We start from the raw sequence: 14,369 nt of genomic DNA, 5'->3' as shown, positions 1-14,369 counted from the left end.
TTAATTGTGATTTTGTAAAACAAAATGAATACTGAGTGATAATTGGATATTCTGCTTTGAAAATAGACGACATCATAGTAGATAATTTATTCATGTACCTCCATTATATTTACATTTTTCAGTGTCATTGTGATAATACTAATAATCGATTTTTTAAAGGAATGGTCCAAACCATTTCATCAATAACTGTTTCAAACAGAGACATATATGTTATATATGTCTCTGCTTCAATATTCAATATTTAATTGTACAACTGCTGAAAATTATATGAAATATAATTAATAAGGAATCTTTTTTTTTAATATAATGTGGTGATCAAATACGGTCGGGTGTGATGTTATTTATCCTAAAGCTTTCGGACATTTTTTTTTATTTACATGTAATCACCCCTGACCGAATATTTGACCACCTCATAATACTAAAAAAAAAAAAGATTCTTCAAGAATTAAATACATAAAGAAAGCAAAGTGTGGACATCAGTTGGTGACATTTATTTGCATGGTATTCTTCTTGAAGAGGTACATGTAACGTATCAAAAGATATTAAACTGCGAAAGTGTATCCTAAATATTTACAGCATGGAATGTATACAGGTATGTTGACATTGATATTGGGATAAGCCTGGATGTAATCCGTCTGTATAGGAATCAATCTATGTATACATCACTCCATACATTGTGTTCATTGTAGTGGGACGTTTTAACTTTCTTGTTAAAATATTCGCTCTGCAAATATTTACTCCAGAGCTTAGACCAGTGCTTAAAGTTTCATCAGCCGTTTCGTTAAAAATTGACAGTAAAATAGGCTGAAGAGATCGTGGTAGAGACTTACTTTTACAAAACTAGTCAGTAGTGATTTATAATCAATTGGTGCAAAAATCGAAGGGGATGTCCACCCTCAACTCGATTTTAGAAACTGTTTCCAGGTGTAGTGAGCCACCTTTAATAACTTTAACTATACTTAAATAATACTTAAGTTTGAATATAAATGCTGTACAACTTTCAATTTATTTATTTGTTTATCTATTCTGTATTTAATATTTGATTCCATTTGAAGTTGAACATAAACGTTAACGATCGCTTAGGGTCACTTTAAGGAAGGTAGACTGCAGATCTAGAAAATTTTACCTGGGGGATCCGTATATCTTTCGGGGGTGGGGGAGGGTCCGAGACCTATTTTCAATAATTTATTAAGTAATTTTTTTTTTGGGGGGGGGGGGGGTCGGTTCCAGATCCTCTCTAGATCTTAGCGTGGACTACTTTAAAGAAAATCCCGGGCTGGAGATGTGTAAACACACACTGTCCAATGACCACGCTCTATAGTACTCTGTGTACCGCCACTGACTGACATTTTTTACTACTTAATAAGAGCCGAGTCCGGTCTGTTTACGATGTAATTGGTGGTCACCGTTTGCCCAGTCACGTCTCTACATAAACACACAAACTTATACATGTGATGAATGAGGTCGGTAATATATACAAGACATGCGCGGGCGGAGGGAGTCGAAAGTGACGTATTGTTAACATTACGTAAACTGGATTAAACGCCACGATCTTAAAAGTTTGCATTTGCATTAAAAATGTTCACCTGGTGAAATTCCAGAGAACAGAAGTATTAATAGGTTATATTTTTACCTGGCCAGCCTGCGGTAAAGTTCTGTGAGAACACGGATTACGGATTTTCGGACGTAATTCGACATTTCGAACAAATGTATATTTACCACAATTCACCCCCAAGAAAATCAATATCAGTGTTGTAACATTTAAGGTTGAGAGGCAGAGAGGAAGTAAATATGTCTGAAGAAGGTTTCTCAATTGTGGACTGGGTGATTTTTGCAGTTTTGATTCTGTTTTCGGGAGTCGTTGGGATTTACTATGCCTGTACCGGCGGAAAACAGAAGACGACCGACGAGTTCCTAATGGCGGACCGGAAGATGCCGATACTTCCGGTCGCAGCCTCTATCCTTGTGTCGTTCCAGACGGCGGTGCTGATACTGGGTCAGCCGGCGGAGATGTACACCAAGGGGACCCAGTTCTTTCTGTCGTTGTTTGGACAGCTCGGTGCCGTGTTTCTGGCCACTACTTTATTCGTTCCGCTGTTCTATCCATTAAAGCTCACGAGCTTTTTCGAGGTATAAAATAGCCATATAGACCCTTATAGTATAAAGAACATATTCTGTAAATATTAAAAATGTGTACAAGAAAATTGATTAATTATATAAACGACAGTACTATTAAAGTGTTAAATGAAAGTAATTGAGAGAAAAAATGCACTATTGCGTGTTTACGAAATTTTGATACAAAAAATAAATATTCAGAAACTTAAAACTGTAACTTTGTATCAAACTGAAAGCAAAAAAAAGTTCACTACATATTTCCTTGTATTTGATAAACAATGTATGGAACTTTTATTGAGTATCATGATTTTAATTTACATGTAAGTATCATTGTTATCCTTTCAGTATTTGGAACATAGGTTCGACTCCAAGGCAGCTCGCGTGACGGCCACTACCATAGGAATTATATCAACGGTAGAGAGAGAGAGAGAGAGAATGAGAGAGATCTTAATGAAAAGTGTAATAAACTGGTAACATTTCAAGGTTCTCTCTTGTTTTTAGCCTACTTTAAAAAGATAACTAGTATTTTTGAAAATGTATACATGAATGAAGGTTAAAATAATAAAGATTATTTGAAATTTTGTTTCCATATAAAGGCATTAAACGTCAACATAAGTTTCCGAGTGCAACAAGTTTTTTTTCTTCATTTTTACACAGATTCTTTACTCTGGCATTGCGTCCTTTGCCCCAACAACGGCTCTAAGTGCAGGTAGGTTAAAGGGTCAATAGGTCAGCTGAATGGTTGACCTCTTTTACATGTCATATAGTACATCCATTAACTGTTTTAATTATTTGCCTATTCTAGACTTTCCCACAATTATTGCAAAGTTAAAATGTGTTTAAGGGATGGGTTGTGGTGTTAGTGGCCGTTTTTAAAACTACAAATCTCTTACGGTGACGAAATGGTTTTTGAAGAATAAAGCTTTGTGTAAAAAAGAAAACCTTTAAATTAAAAAGGGGTATATTGAAATATAAGGATTTCGTCTTGACCACATAATAGTTTATAGATAAAAACTATCTTTAGAAGGTAGATTTTTTTTTCATTAATCGCGTGTTCTGACATCGGTTATAAATGCTTCAATCTCATAAATATTCATTTGTATTTAATCTCATGACTAGTCAATTTATGATGCTTCAATCTCATAAATATTCAAACATGTATAAAACTTCCATCTCATGAATATTCAATTCATGCTTCTCAATCTCATTAATACAGGATATTTAATTTATAATTTATTCTCATGAATATTCATTCCTCCAGTGACCGGCTTTCCTGAGTGGCTGTCTTTCACTTTGATTGGGGCGATCTGTGCATTCTACACCTTCCTGGTCAGTGCCGGGATCACTAATTACTGGGGAATCATTCAAATTCGTGGGGTCCAATTTTCGTGAATGAGCTAGGGTTTTTGCTTATTCGTGGTATTTAATTTCGTTGATGCGTCAGTTTCAGTTCCAGTAAGAAACTTAAAAATTTGTTTTCATCCAGGATGTTAATTTGGGGGAGGGCTACTTACGAATACCACTAAAATTGAGCCACCACAAATTCTAATGATTCCACAGTGATCTAATTAATTGACAAATTAGTGACAATATATAGTAGTTATGTGTACCTTCTATGCAACTAAATTCATTTAATAAGCTTAACCCGTTATTTAACATTCGAAGTTCACATTTTCTTTTAATGATAATCCTGATATTCAATATATTTCACGGCAAGTACATGTACATTTAAAGTACTCTAGCTAAATATATCGACGAAAAAATATTCTTCAAATTATATCTATATTAAAAAAGAAGGAACAAACATTGTTGAAATTATTTGTAAATTATCTTTGGCCATTGCATATAAATACAGGCATGATTGCGTGGTCTTTACAGGGTGGACTAAAAGCCGTCATCTGGGTGGATGCTTTCCAGGGCCTCATTATGTTGGCGGGTTTACTGACTATTCTCATCAAGGTATTATGATAGTTGACCCACCCTACACGTCCACATTGTGTGTTTTTGTATATTACTTTTAGATTGCTTTCGAAATACTGTTTACAAGAAAATATTCGCCCCATTTTATTTTCGCTCCTTTCGCATTCGTTAGCAATGGGCGAATTTAAGACAAACTGTTTGAAAGTGTAGAAGGGCGAAAATTACGCGGGGCGAAATTTAAATAACCCTGTATACAGAATCCTTTTCAACGGAAACTAAAGGTATACCTACATGTGGGTATACATTAGTTAAAACCACCATAAATGTGCTGCGACTTTATTTGAAGACTGACCACTTTTAAATAAAAGTATTTTGAGATGAACCTTTAGAAGACGTGTTCTTGATCAAATACGACAGAAAAACAGTTTGCTTAGCATCAAGAATTATTCGCAAAGTGATATTCACATTAATTGTCACTTGCATCACGCTTCATTAAAAGGTGTAAGATTTAAAATTGCGATCTACTGTCACCATAGTTGTTAACAATAACTGCATACTTCGATGAGTGTTAGCAGAATACCTGGTATCATTATAAAGGTGATATCTGAAATACCTATATTTGGAGCAAAGCTTCTATAAAACGTTCAAGTCATATATTAGTTTTATTCTTACTTTAGCACATACCGTTCAATGAATCACCATCAATAAAGATTGCAAAAGACGCTTTATAGCGAGCGCAGCTCGCCGGCGCGAAGCGCCGGCGCGAAGCGAGCTCTACCGGCAAGGCGTGTGTGAATAGAAAATTCGGACAAGTTGCACATTCATTCAACGGATTTTTTTGGCGTCAGTAAATCGGACCAGTAATGCATCGTTTTAATCGTCCCAGTAGTTCCCTGTAATCATGGCAATTTTTATCACTTCACACTCTCACGAGAATCAGCAAGACAAATTTAGACAGTAAAAACAATAACGATGTAAGCGACATACAGTCAATGTTACCTCTAAAGTTCACCTCAGTACACTTTCAATCAAAAATAATCGTGTGACGTCACAAACGTTTACACATTGATCCGATATATTTTTTCGGAGTCAGTAAATTTTGACCCACAATTCATAGTACCAATGGTTTCCAACCTCACGTTCCAACATCACGTTCTCCCGAGAATCAAAGTAAAACCTTTGGAAAGCTTATAAGATGTGTAATTTTAAGAACATCATGCTTTTTAAGTAAATAAAACAGTATACTTCGCATACTTTTATTTCTCAGGGGAGTTTTAAAGAGTAAGACGACACTTAACCAACGTCAGCTTTGACGTCACAATAAGCACTGATAAGGGGAAATTACTCTAATTGAAGTTATTATAAATCTGCTGAAATGACCAAAATCCTCTTAAAATCTTGCAAAGGCTAAGATAAAGAACAGCTGACGAATAAGGACATTTCTTCAGATACAGGAAACAGTTGTAAATTGCACTAATTTGGATGAATGCTCACAAATATTTTATTCACTATAATTACGGTAATTTCCTGAAACGTAACGTTATACGTAGCAGTGCCTTTTTTTAAAGGGGGTGGGTGGGTGGATGGCAGCCTCATCCAAAAAATCTTTGCAAGCAAAAAGAAAAATAAATCATGAAAATTCTAATCCTTCAGCTCTTTAGCAGTTCAATGGTTTCTTTACTTTCACTTCCATTTATTACATGCAGGGGGGGGGGGGGGGGGGACAACACCATGTTCTTTTAACATGATAAGCAAATATTTTTAAGCGTAAATTAAAAATAAAATTAAACATTAATTATTTTTTTTTAAGTGGAGGGGCAAATCCATGGTAAGTCGATTTTCTATGTATAAATTGACAAAAATGAAAAAAAATTTAGCATGGGGGGGAGCTCTATGATGAGTCAAGTTTTATATGTAAGTTTAAGAAAAAATGTCTACTGCCAAAAAAAAAAGGGGGAAATCAATCAATCAATAATAATCACAATCACTTTAAAAGAGGAGATGCAGTGCAATGAATATTTACATATCAAAATCTTTATTATTTACAACATTGTATCTGAGATTAAACTATTGTTCTACATATAAATAAATAAATTATAACAAATCTTATAAACTATGAATAATGAAAATTTACTGAAAAATAGGTATGTTTTATTTTTTGGCATTCAAATTTCACGTTGTTAATTTTATTTTATTAATTTATTATAATTCATTGTTTGATCACATGCTGTGCTCGCCCCAACGGTCGCACCGTAAAACATATTATAATTATGTATAACATTAAATGCATTTACACTTATGTGTATCTTATCAATTATAATGTATTTTATAGTCTAATATAACGCATACCAACATATTAACAGTAAATATCAATAACGATAACTCTTTATACAGGCCACTCTACTGGTGGGCGGATGGGGAGAGGTGTGGCGGATCAACCAGGAGTGGGGGCGGATCAACTTCTGGAAGTACGACCTAGCTATAGATATTAGTAGATATAGAACGGCATAACGATGATTTAACTTGTATAGATAGATACATGTAGATATAGAGAGATACTAGTAGATCATGATAGAACATACTGATGAGATGATTTTATGTCAGCGTTACTCTTAATGTCTAAAATTGCATGAAAAAATCATCAGATTTAATGAAAATATAAAAAGAATCTAAAGCGTTCGTCTCTACATGTAGCACTTAGCTATAAGCCAAATGGACTACAATTTTGGATATCGTACTTATTTTGCGAGTTAAAGCCAATGTTCACGGGAAGTCATATACAAATTGGTTCTTTGTGAAGAATTTGCTCGACTCATTGTTAAAGTAAAAAAAATATATCTAAGTAAAGACATTAATTTCTTTATTTCAGTTTTGATCCGGATCCAACCATCCGTCACAGTTTCTGGTCTTTGGTAATCGGGAGTATGATCAACTGGACCGGGCCGTACGGCGCAAGTCAACAAAGCACCCAGCGATTTGGCTCTTTGCCAACTCTTCGCGATGCTAAAATGTATGTTTTTTTGAAAAGAAATTCCCGGCAACTTTATGATGCCAAAAAATACATAATCATTTCTTTTTTTATGAAACCTTTCTTTACATCATGAAGTATGATTAATAAAAAATTTAACATATCAATATATACATTTTTAAATATATATATACATTTTTTTCAGAGCGCTTATGCTGCAAAGCGTCGGATTGATTGTGATTGTGACGTCAGCATGCATGACAGGTGTCGCTGTCTTCGCTTATTACGCAATGAAGGGTTGTGACCCACTGACAAATGGCGATATCATGAGTTCAAATCAAGTGAGGAATCTTTATTCTTTTCTAAAAAAAAAAAAAACGTTTTCAGACTATCAAACATATCCACTGCGTTTAAAAATTAATAAACATTGTTTTCCTTCAATTTTACTTGTACGTACAATATGTAGATACTAGTAGTTACAAATTAAATATATTATGGTAGAAGAGCGCTTTTACCAGTTTACCAATCTAATAAAACTTTGCCGGATAATTATGTCAGTGCCAAGGTGGCATTTTTGCACCCGTCTAAGCTGCATACATCGAAAAATTCAAATATGCCACATGAAAGATCATTGCTTAAAGAGTTAATAACCACCTTTGTTATCATTGTATCTCACCTGTCAGGAGAGCTATTTATCTTTCAAAAATCAAATGCTACAGGAAAATGATTTTTCCCATAGCAAAAACAATATTCCTATAGGAAATTTCAAATTTACTATCGGATTACAAGAATTTCCTATAGGAATTCAACTCCGATACGATTTGATTTAATCAGATAGGAAATCTAAATTTCCTATAGGAAAACTACCTGCCTGAATCAAATTCTTGCAGGAAATACTCTTCTCCTATAGGAAAAATAATTTCTTTAGGATTTGTATAAAATCCTATAGGATTGTCAATATTTCCTATAGGAGAATCATTTCTCTTTTGGGAATTATTATTTTCCTATGGGATATTAGTTTTTAAAGGTAAATATCTCACCTGTCAGGTAAAATACACTAAATTCAAAAGTGGTTATATTCTCTCTATGGTCTATCACTTGGTATATATGGATTTTTCCGAAACTGAATCTTAAGCGGGTGCAAAAATGCCACCTTGGCACTGGCATAATTATCCGGCACAGTGTTTAATATTCATTGATAGTAGATACCAATATAAATACATAGTTATACATTTGTTCTATCCTAGCTGCAATCACTACATTTAAATCTATATCGCTCAAATTCAGAAGTCGAAGTTAATAAGGTTTTGTTGCTTTCTGGGTTTTTAGATTATCCCTACGTTCGTGATGGAGGTGCTGAACTACCCGGGGGTACCCGGTCTCTTCATGGCCAGTCTGTACAGTGGCTCTCTCAGGTACACGTGTACTCATCATTTAAGGAGGCTCAATGGTCCTAGGCATTTTTAGACGAAATTAATCTTTAAATTCAGGAGAGCTATTTATAAAGAACAATATCCGAAATTTAGAACTGTGACATTTTGATTCTTTCTTTAATAAAAATATATTAAGGCCTAATCATAAGATAGAGTATCATATTTAGAATTTTATGGTAGATTGGATACTAGTAGTTTTGTTGACCAGCCAACTTTCTTACAGCCAAGCACGGGCATAAGCCTTAAAAAAAAATATTTCTTATGGTTTTCGAGTGTCTTTAATGCAGATTTTGCATTATTAAGTGTATTCAAACAATTCAGTTACATGTATATCAAAAACATTTTCATATAATCATTGCTACCTGTACAGAGTTTTTTTGTCTGAAGTACTCCCCATATTTTCTTTGAGTGAAAAGCCGTTTTAATCAAACCGAAATGGCGACAAGTTGAAATAAATTTAAGCTTTGATATAAGTGAATTTTGGCATAAAAAGGCACTGGAATAATATATCATGTGGTTTTATCAACTATCTTTCGTTGGCATCGTTTTTTGGATTTATGCAAAAATTAAAAGTTTCAAAGATTAGTAAAATGGCATGCAGATATTGCAGGTCGATGAGCATTTTAATTCCGTCGGTCATCTTAGCATTGTAACCCACAAAAATATTATTCAACAAATATTAATGAAACCACAGTATCCACAACATTTATCTTGTGAATTTCCCTTTACAGCACGATCTCCTCCAATCTGAGCACACTGGTCGCCATTACTTTTGAGGATCTGGTGAAACCATTCGTCAAGAACAAGTCTGACAGCGTCCATCTCTGGATCACAAGAATGCTGGGTAATTAATGTGATTCTGCTAATAAACCATAAAAACCGTCTACTATTGTTTTATTGATATATTAAATCAACATCATATAGTATTTTTTACATCATATTAATTGCACAGTAATCTATTGTGATTATGTTTTCTATAGAAACACAATATTGTTTTTTTTTTGTGGGAATCAAGCATTAAATTCTGATGTCTTTTTGGAAATCATACATGTTAGTTTTTACAGTGTATTAGTTATACAATATTCTGTTTTGTTTTAGTTTTGTTCTTCAGCGCAGCAGGAGTGGGGATGGCGTTTACGATGCGCAACATCACCGGCACTGTGTTACAGGTAAAGTAATGTAACAGGTAAAGTAATGTAACAGGTAAAGTAATGTAACAGGTAAAGTAATGTAACAGGTAAAGTAATGTAACAGGTAAAATAATGTAACAGGTAAAGTAATGTAACAGGTAAAGTAGTGTAACATGCAACATATAAAGAAGCAACATCATCGGTAGAGTTTAACAGGTAATACCGTAACCGGAACAGTTTTACATGCAAACTAACAACATTTGCCGGTGCAGTGTATCAAGTTAGATAGCAACATTATCGGTTCAGTGTTACAGGAAAAAAGTAACATAACAGATGCTCTTTTAAAAATAAATTAGCAACATCAACAATGCGGTGTAACATGTAACACATCATTACATGTACATGTAATGAAAATAAACTAGCAGGACCGCCGGATTTGTGTTTTATGGAAACTAACAACATTACTGGTAGAGTGTTACGTGTAAACTAGTAAGGTAACAAACGCAGTGTTACAGGTAAATTAACAGTATTACCGGTTTTATAACCAATTATAATTTTATTTAAAAAATTGTAGTTTGATGTTTAGACTGTAAAAAATTCGATGACGATATACAAACTTTTTTTTTAAATTCCAGAACTCTTTGCATGAGTTTGAATATCCACACTTAATAAAGCGATGTTCCCGCTGTAGTTCTATGTTGCTAACTATTTAGGCGGTATTGAAGCCAACATATTCTCTATTGTTTACCAGGCCTCCATCAGTATCTTGGGATCGTCTGGGGGTGCGCTCAACGGGTTCGTGGTCCTTGGCGCCTTTTTCCCGACGTGTAACAGAATTGTGAGTACTTTTGTGTACAGGGCTATCATAGCTGCTTTGTTTTAATGAGACTCTTCCTATTTTTTGGTCTAGTTTTAAATTTGCCGATTAGCTGATTGTAAATTGCTTGACCCTGGTGCTTCATTTACAGATTTTCTTTAAAAACCACAACAGTCTATAATTTTGAGGGCACTATAACTTGAAGTAATTGCGTTTTTATCAAGATATTATTTAAACTTTATTTACTTAAGTGTAATTATTTTTTTAAAAGGTGACCATTTTTAATTTTTAGGGTTCCATAACTTGAATAGTAATTATCAGGATTATTTAAAATGCATATACATGTTCACAATCTAAGTTATTTTATGAACCGTTACCGCTTTCTTTTTTAAGGGCGCCATAACAGGTCCCATTGTGTCGTACGCCATCATGCTGTGGATAGGAATAGGACAGTACAGTGTGCTGGGGATCCCTGAGGACTTTCCCTTCCCGACAGACAACTGCCAAGCCGGAAACGGAAGTATGACCGGCGGCAACAACATAACAACGCTCGCCGTCACCACGAACCTTATCAGCACTACCGGTGTAACAACAATGGCGGCAGTTCCGGTCCAAGAGCTGTGAGTATTTTATTAGTTGATGATGATGATGATTATGATGATGATGATTGAATTATAAAAATAAGGAAATTTAATATTCTATAAAAAAAAAACCCGATCAATTCTCCATGATCGTCCTTATCAATGATGACTGAAGCCGTCGTACTCCCTGTTCTACCAGATGTCCTGTGTTTGACTGTATTGGTATTTATATTCTAGGACTAGGCTGAGGCGCCTGACTCACTCTACTATCTGTGCTGTTTTGTCTGTGTGTTATATTGGTATTTATATTCTAGGACTGGACTGAGGCGCCTCTATTCCCTCTCCTATCTGTGCTGTTTTGTCTGTGTGTTATATTGGTATTTATATTCTAGGACTGGACTGAGGCGCCTCTATTCCCTCTCTTATCTGTGATGTTTTGTCTGTGTGTTATATTGGTATTTATATTCTAGGACTGGACTGAGGCGCCTCTATTCCCTCTCCTATCTGTGGTACTCCACTATGGGGACTGTCATCGCCGTCATTGTCGCCCTCCTCATTACCTACGTCACTGGTCAGTCGGATCATCTTCTTCTGTGAAATCATTTATATTCGTGGGGGTCAATATTCTTGGTAGTCTCCAACGAATATTTGTCAGATTTTACAGTATTACTCTATTAAAATGATTATATTATTGTCTTTGAATGTCAACTTTATGATAGAGCACGTGTCTGATAGTAGGTTAAGGGAGTTAATCGCCCAACAATATTACCCATTAGATTTACTTCATATAATTTCAAATATGAATTTTAACCATATATATAAATATATACTATTTGGTTAAGGAATAATCCAAATATCTTACCATTTTGAATGTTTTCCAATTTCTTTGTACGACAAAGCTTTTCGTCCCATGAACATCAACATTGTCTAAAAATTGTCACGAGTACGAAGTCCCCTTAATTATCCAGATTACATTTCCCTGAATTTACCTGTATGTTTAGGACCCAGAAAGGCCACGGAGGTGGACAGGAAGTACCTGATATCTCTGTCCGACAAGCTCTCCTGTCTGATTCCGTCACGATGCCGGCGGGGTGCGGACACCGACCAGCCTCAGGTATTATACTGTTACCTATTATGTTTGTTGTGGGGCACATTGCTCACTGGAGATGGACGTAAGGCCAGTAACCAAAAGGTCGCTGGTTCAAACCCAGCTGTGGTCACTTGATGTTGTGTGTTATGTACTTAGACAAGGCACTTTATCTACATTGCCTGAGTCCACCCAGCTGATATTGGGTAACGGCTTACGCTGGGAGTTAACCTGCGATGGACTGGTGTCCCATCCAGGGTGAGTCAATGACTCTCATCCGCTTAGCACCCTGGATACCGTGGATAAACACCGGTCATATGCGCCTTCATGGCACGGAGTAGGATTTAACTACATGTAACTCTTGTTTGCTACTGACACTCTATGGAAATATCTCAAGTTACAGAACAAACCATTATAACCTATTACATTGTAGATTGTTTACTCATTGTCTATGGAAGTATATCCATCACATTGTTTTAAAAACATATTTACATGTATCACTTTTGGTATGGACTTTATATAGTGTGTCGGATTCTTATATTATTTACTATTACCTACAAAAATATTAGTATTAGGTTTGTTACTGAATGTCTATGGAAACATGTCGGGTGTATAGGTCGTTAAACAATATATAATCTATAAGAAGTGTTACAGGCTGTCTATTGAAAGAGGTAGGTAAAGCTGGGCCTGCTTTGAGAAGTTTAGGAACCCAACATACTATCATAGACTATCTATAACAAACCTATTATTTCTTTTTTTTGCAATGGACAAGAACATTTTATATGTTGATATATTGAATAATGTTAAATTCTTAAAGTGAAATTACGACCGCCGTGATACCATCTATAATTTGCTTCATGCTGACTGTAGAAAATAGACGACAGTCACGTGACCCGTTTTATCCAATGACGTTGCATCATAATTCCACTTCAAAAACTACGAGACAAACACATGTACATAGTAATACATACAAGTCCAACATGCAAAATATTTGGGCGGTATACCCTCATGCTTTTACACCACAAGTCTTAGTATCTTAGACGCCCCAAAAAGCCAATCGCGACCTCCGGGCTTTTTTTGCAAAGCTTCACCAAATAAATCAAATAAAAGATAGGCTCGGTCGCTTTTCTCTTTTTTAAGTATTGTTTAAGAAGCCGTAAATGTCCGGGGTGTACATTGTATCTTATTGTACATAAAATCAAAACAACCAATTTAATAATAATATTTTTTTTCCACATTGTAATATTAATTTTTGATACATGTATATCAACCCATTTAGAAATTGAGGCTTTCAGGTATTCGGGACTACATATAATTGTAAAGTTTGTTAGGCTTTTATCGTTTTATTTCAAAACATGTGTGGAGATGTTTCTCCCATGGAATTTCCATGAAATATAATTTACAGCAAAATACATGTGGACTTTTTAATTTTTTTCTCGCTTTTATCAATTAGCATATTAGAGTTGAAAAATAAAGAGTTTATTTTCTTTTCCACAGGTAAAGAGTGAAATGGGACAAGAAAACACTGCTTTTTCAAATTTGGATGAGAGAAGATCACAGGACTCAGAGAACAAGTCGAACAAGTCAAACAAAGTTGAACTGTATAAAATAAAGTCATGACGTCAAGATGAATCATAGATTCTGTGTATGAATTCCGTATGAATATAAAATATCTTAAAGTTCAATATTATTAAACAATCGATTCAAATTATTGATATCGATTAATGAAGAATATATTCTGTATTTCTTGATATTGATAATTCATGAATATATAAACAATAAATGTAAGAAATACATTTTAATGTATAATTAATAAAGAGATGAACTATTTGATATTTTGTTTAAACATGTGTCTTAACCAATGCGAGGACATTTATATATAAACCAGAGACTGGTATGAACACATCCATAAATTTTAAACTCCGTATTATATATTACATGTAGGATGTGCATTGTATCTACATGTTGTTTATTTATTCATACGTGTAATCTATTCAGTTTAGTTATCAGTTCTAGGTATTTCTAGTTTTGTATTGCAATGTTTATGTCATGTGACCTCAATATCGATGTTTTATTCTTGACGTTTTATCATAAAGCAAAAATGTGATTATTTTATCTTCCTTCCTATGTCTGATCCTTAAACTGTTTACATGACACAACATTTCGTGGTGGCAATAAAACTTCTACAATTTATACTCGTGACGAATAAATTTCGAAAACTATAATCGTAAATGTTGTTAAAAATATCTTCCGAAAATACAGTCCAACATTTCATTAAAGAAAGAAACTCATCTTAACTTTTATAAGCGGATTTTTCT

At 34.4% G+C, this 14,369-nt stretch overlaps 1 protein-coding gene across 1 annotated transcript; it reads left to right on the top strand.

Annotated features, from left to right (window-relative positions):
- The first annotated feature begins 1,370 nt into the window (after positions 1-1,370).
- Positions 1,371-14,369, top strand: LOC128170486 (sodium-coupled monocarboxylate transporter 1-like). Its single transcript, XM_052836256.1, has 16 exons — positions 1,371-2,130; positions 2,461-2,529; positions 2,773-2,824; positions 3,377-3,444; positions 3,994-4,074; positions 6,430-6,503; positions 6,905-7,045; positions 7,209-7,344; positions 8,333-8,418; positions 9,168-9,280; positions 9,535-9,605; positions 10,318-10,404; positions 10,777-11,003; positions 11,435-11,535; positions 11,966-12,078; positions 13,549-14,369. The coding sequence occupies exons 1-16, from the start codon at positions 1,792-1,794 to the stop codon at positions 13,669-13,671; spliced, it is 1,881 nt and encodes a 626-aa protein (XP_052692216.1). The 5' UTR covers positions 1,371-1,791; the 3' UTR covers positions 13,672-14,369.

Source organism: Crassostrea angulata, chromosome 2, assembly GCF_025612915.1.
Source record: "Crassostrea angulata isolate pt1a10 chromosome 2, ASM2561291v2, whole genome shotgun sequence".
NCBI lineage: Eukaryota > Metazoa > Mollusca > Bivalvia > Ostreida > Ostreidae > Magallana > Magallana angulata.
Note: the sequence above shows the minus strand (reverse complement) of the source record. Positions and strands in the feature narration are given on the sequence as shown.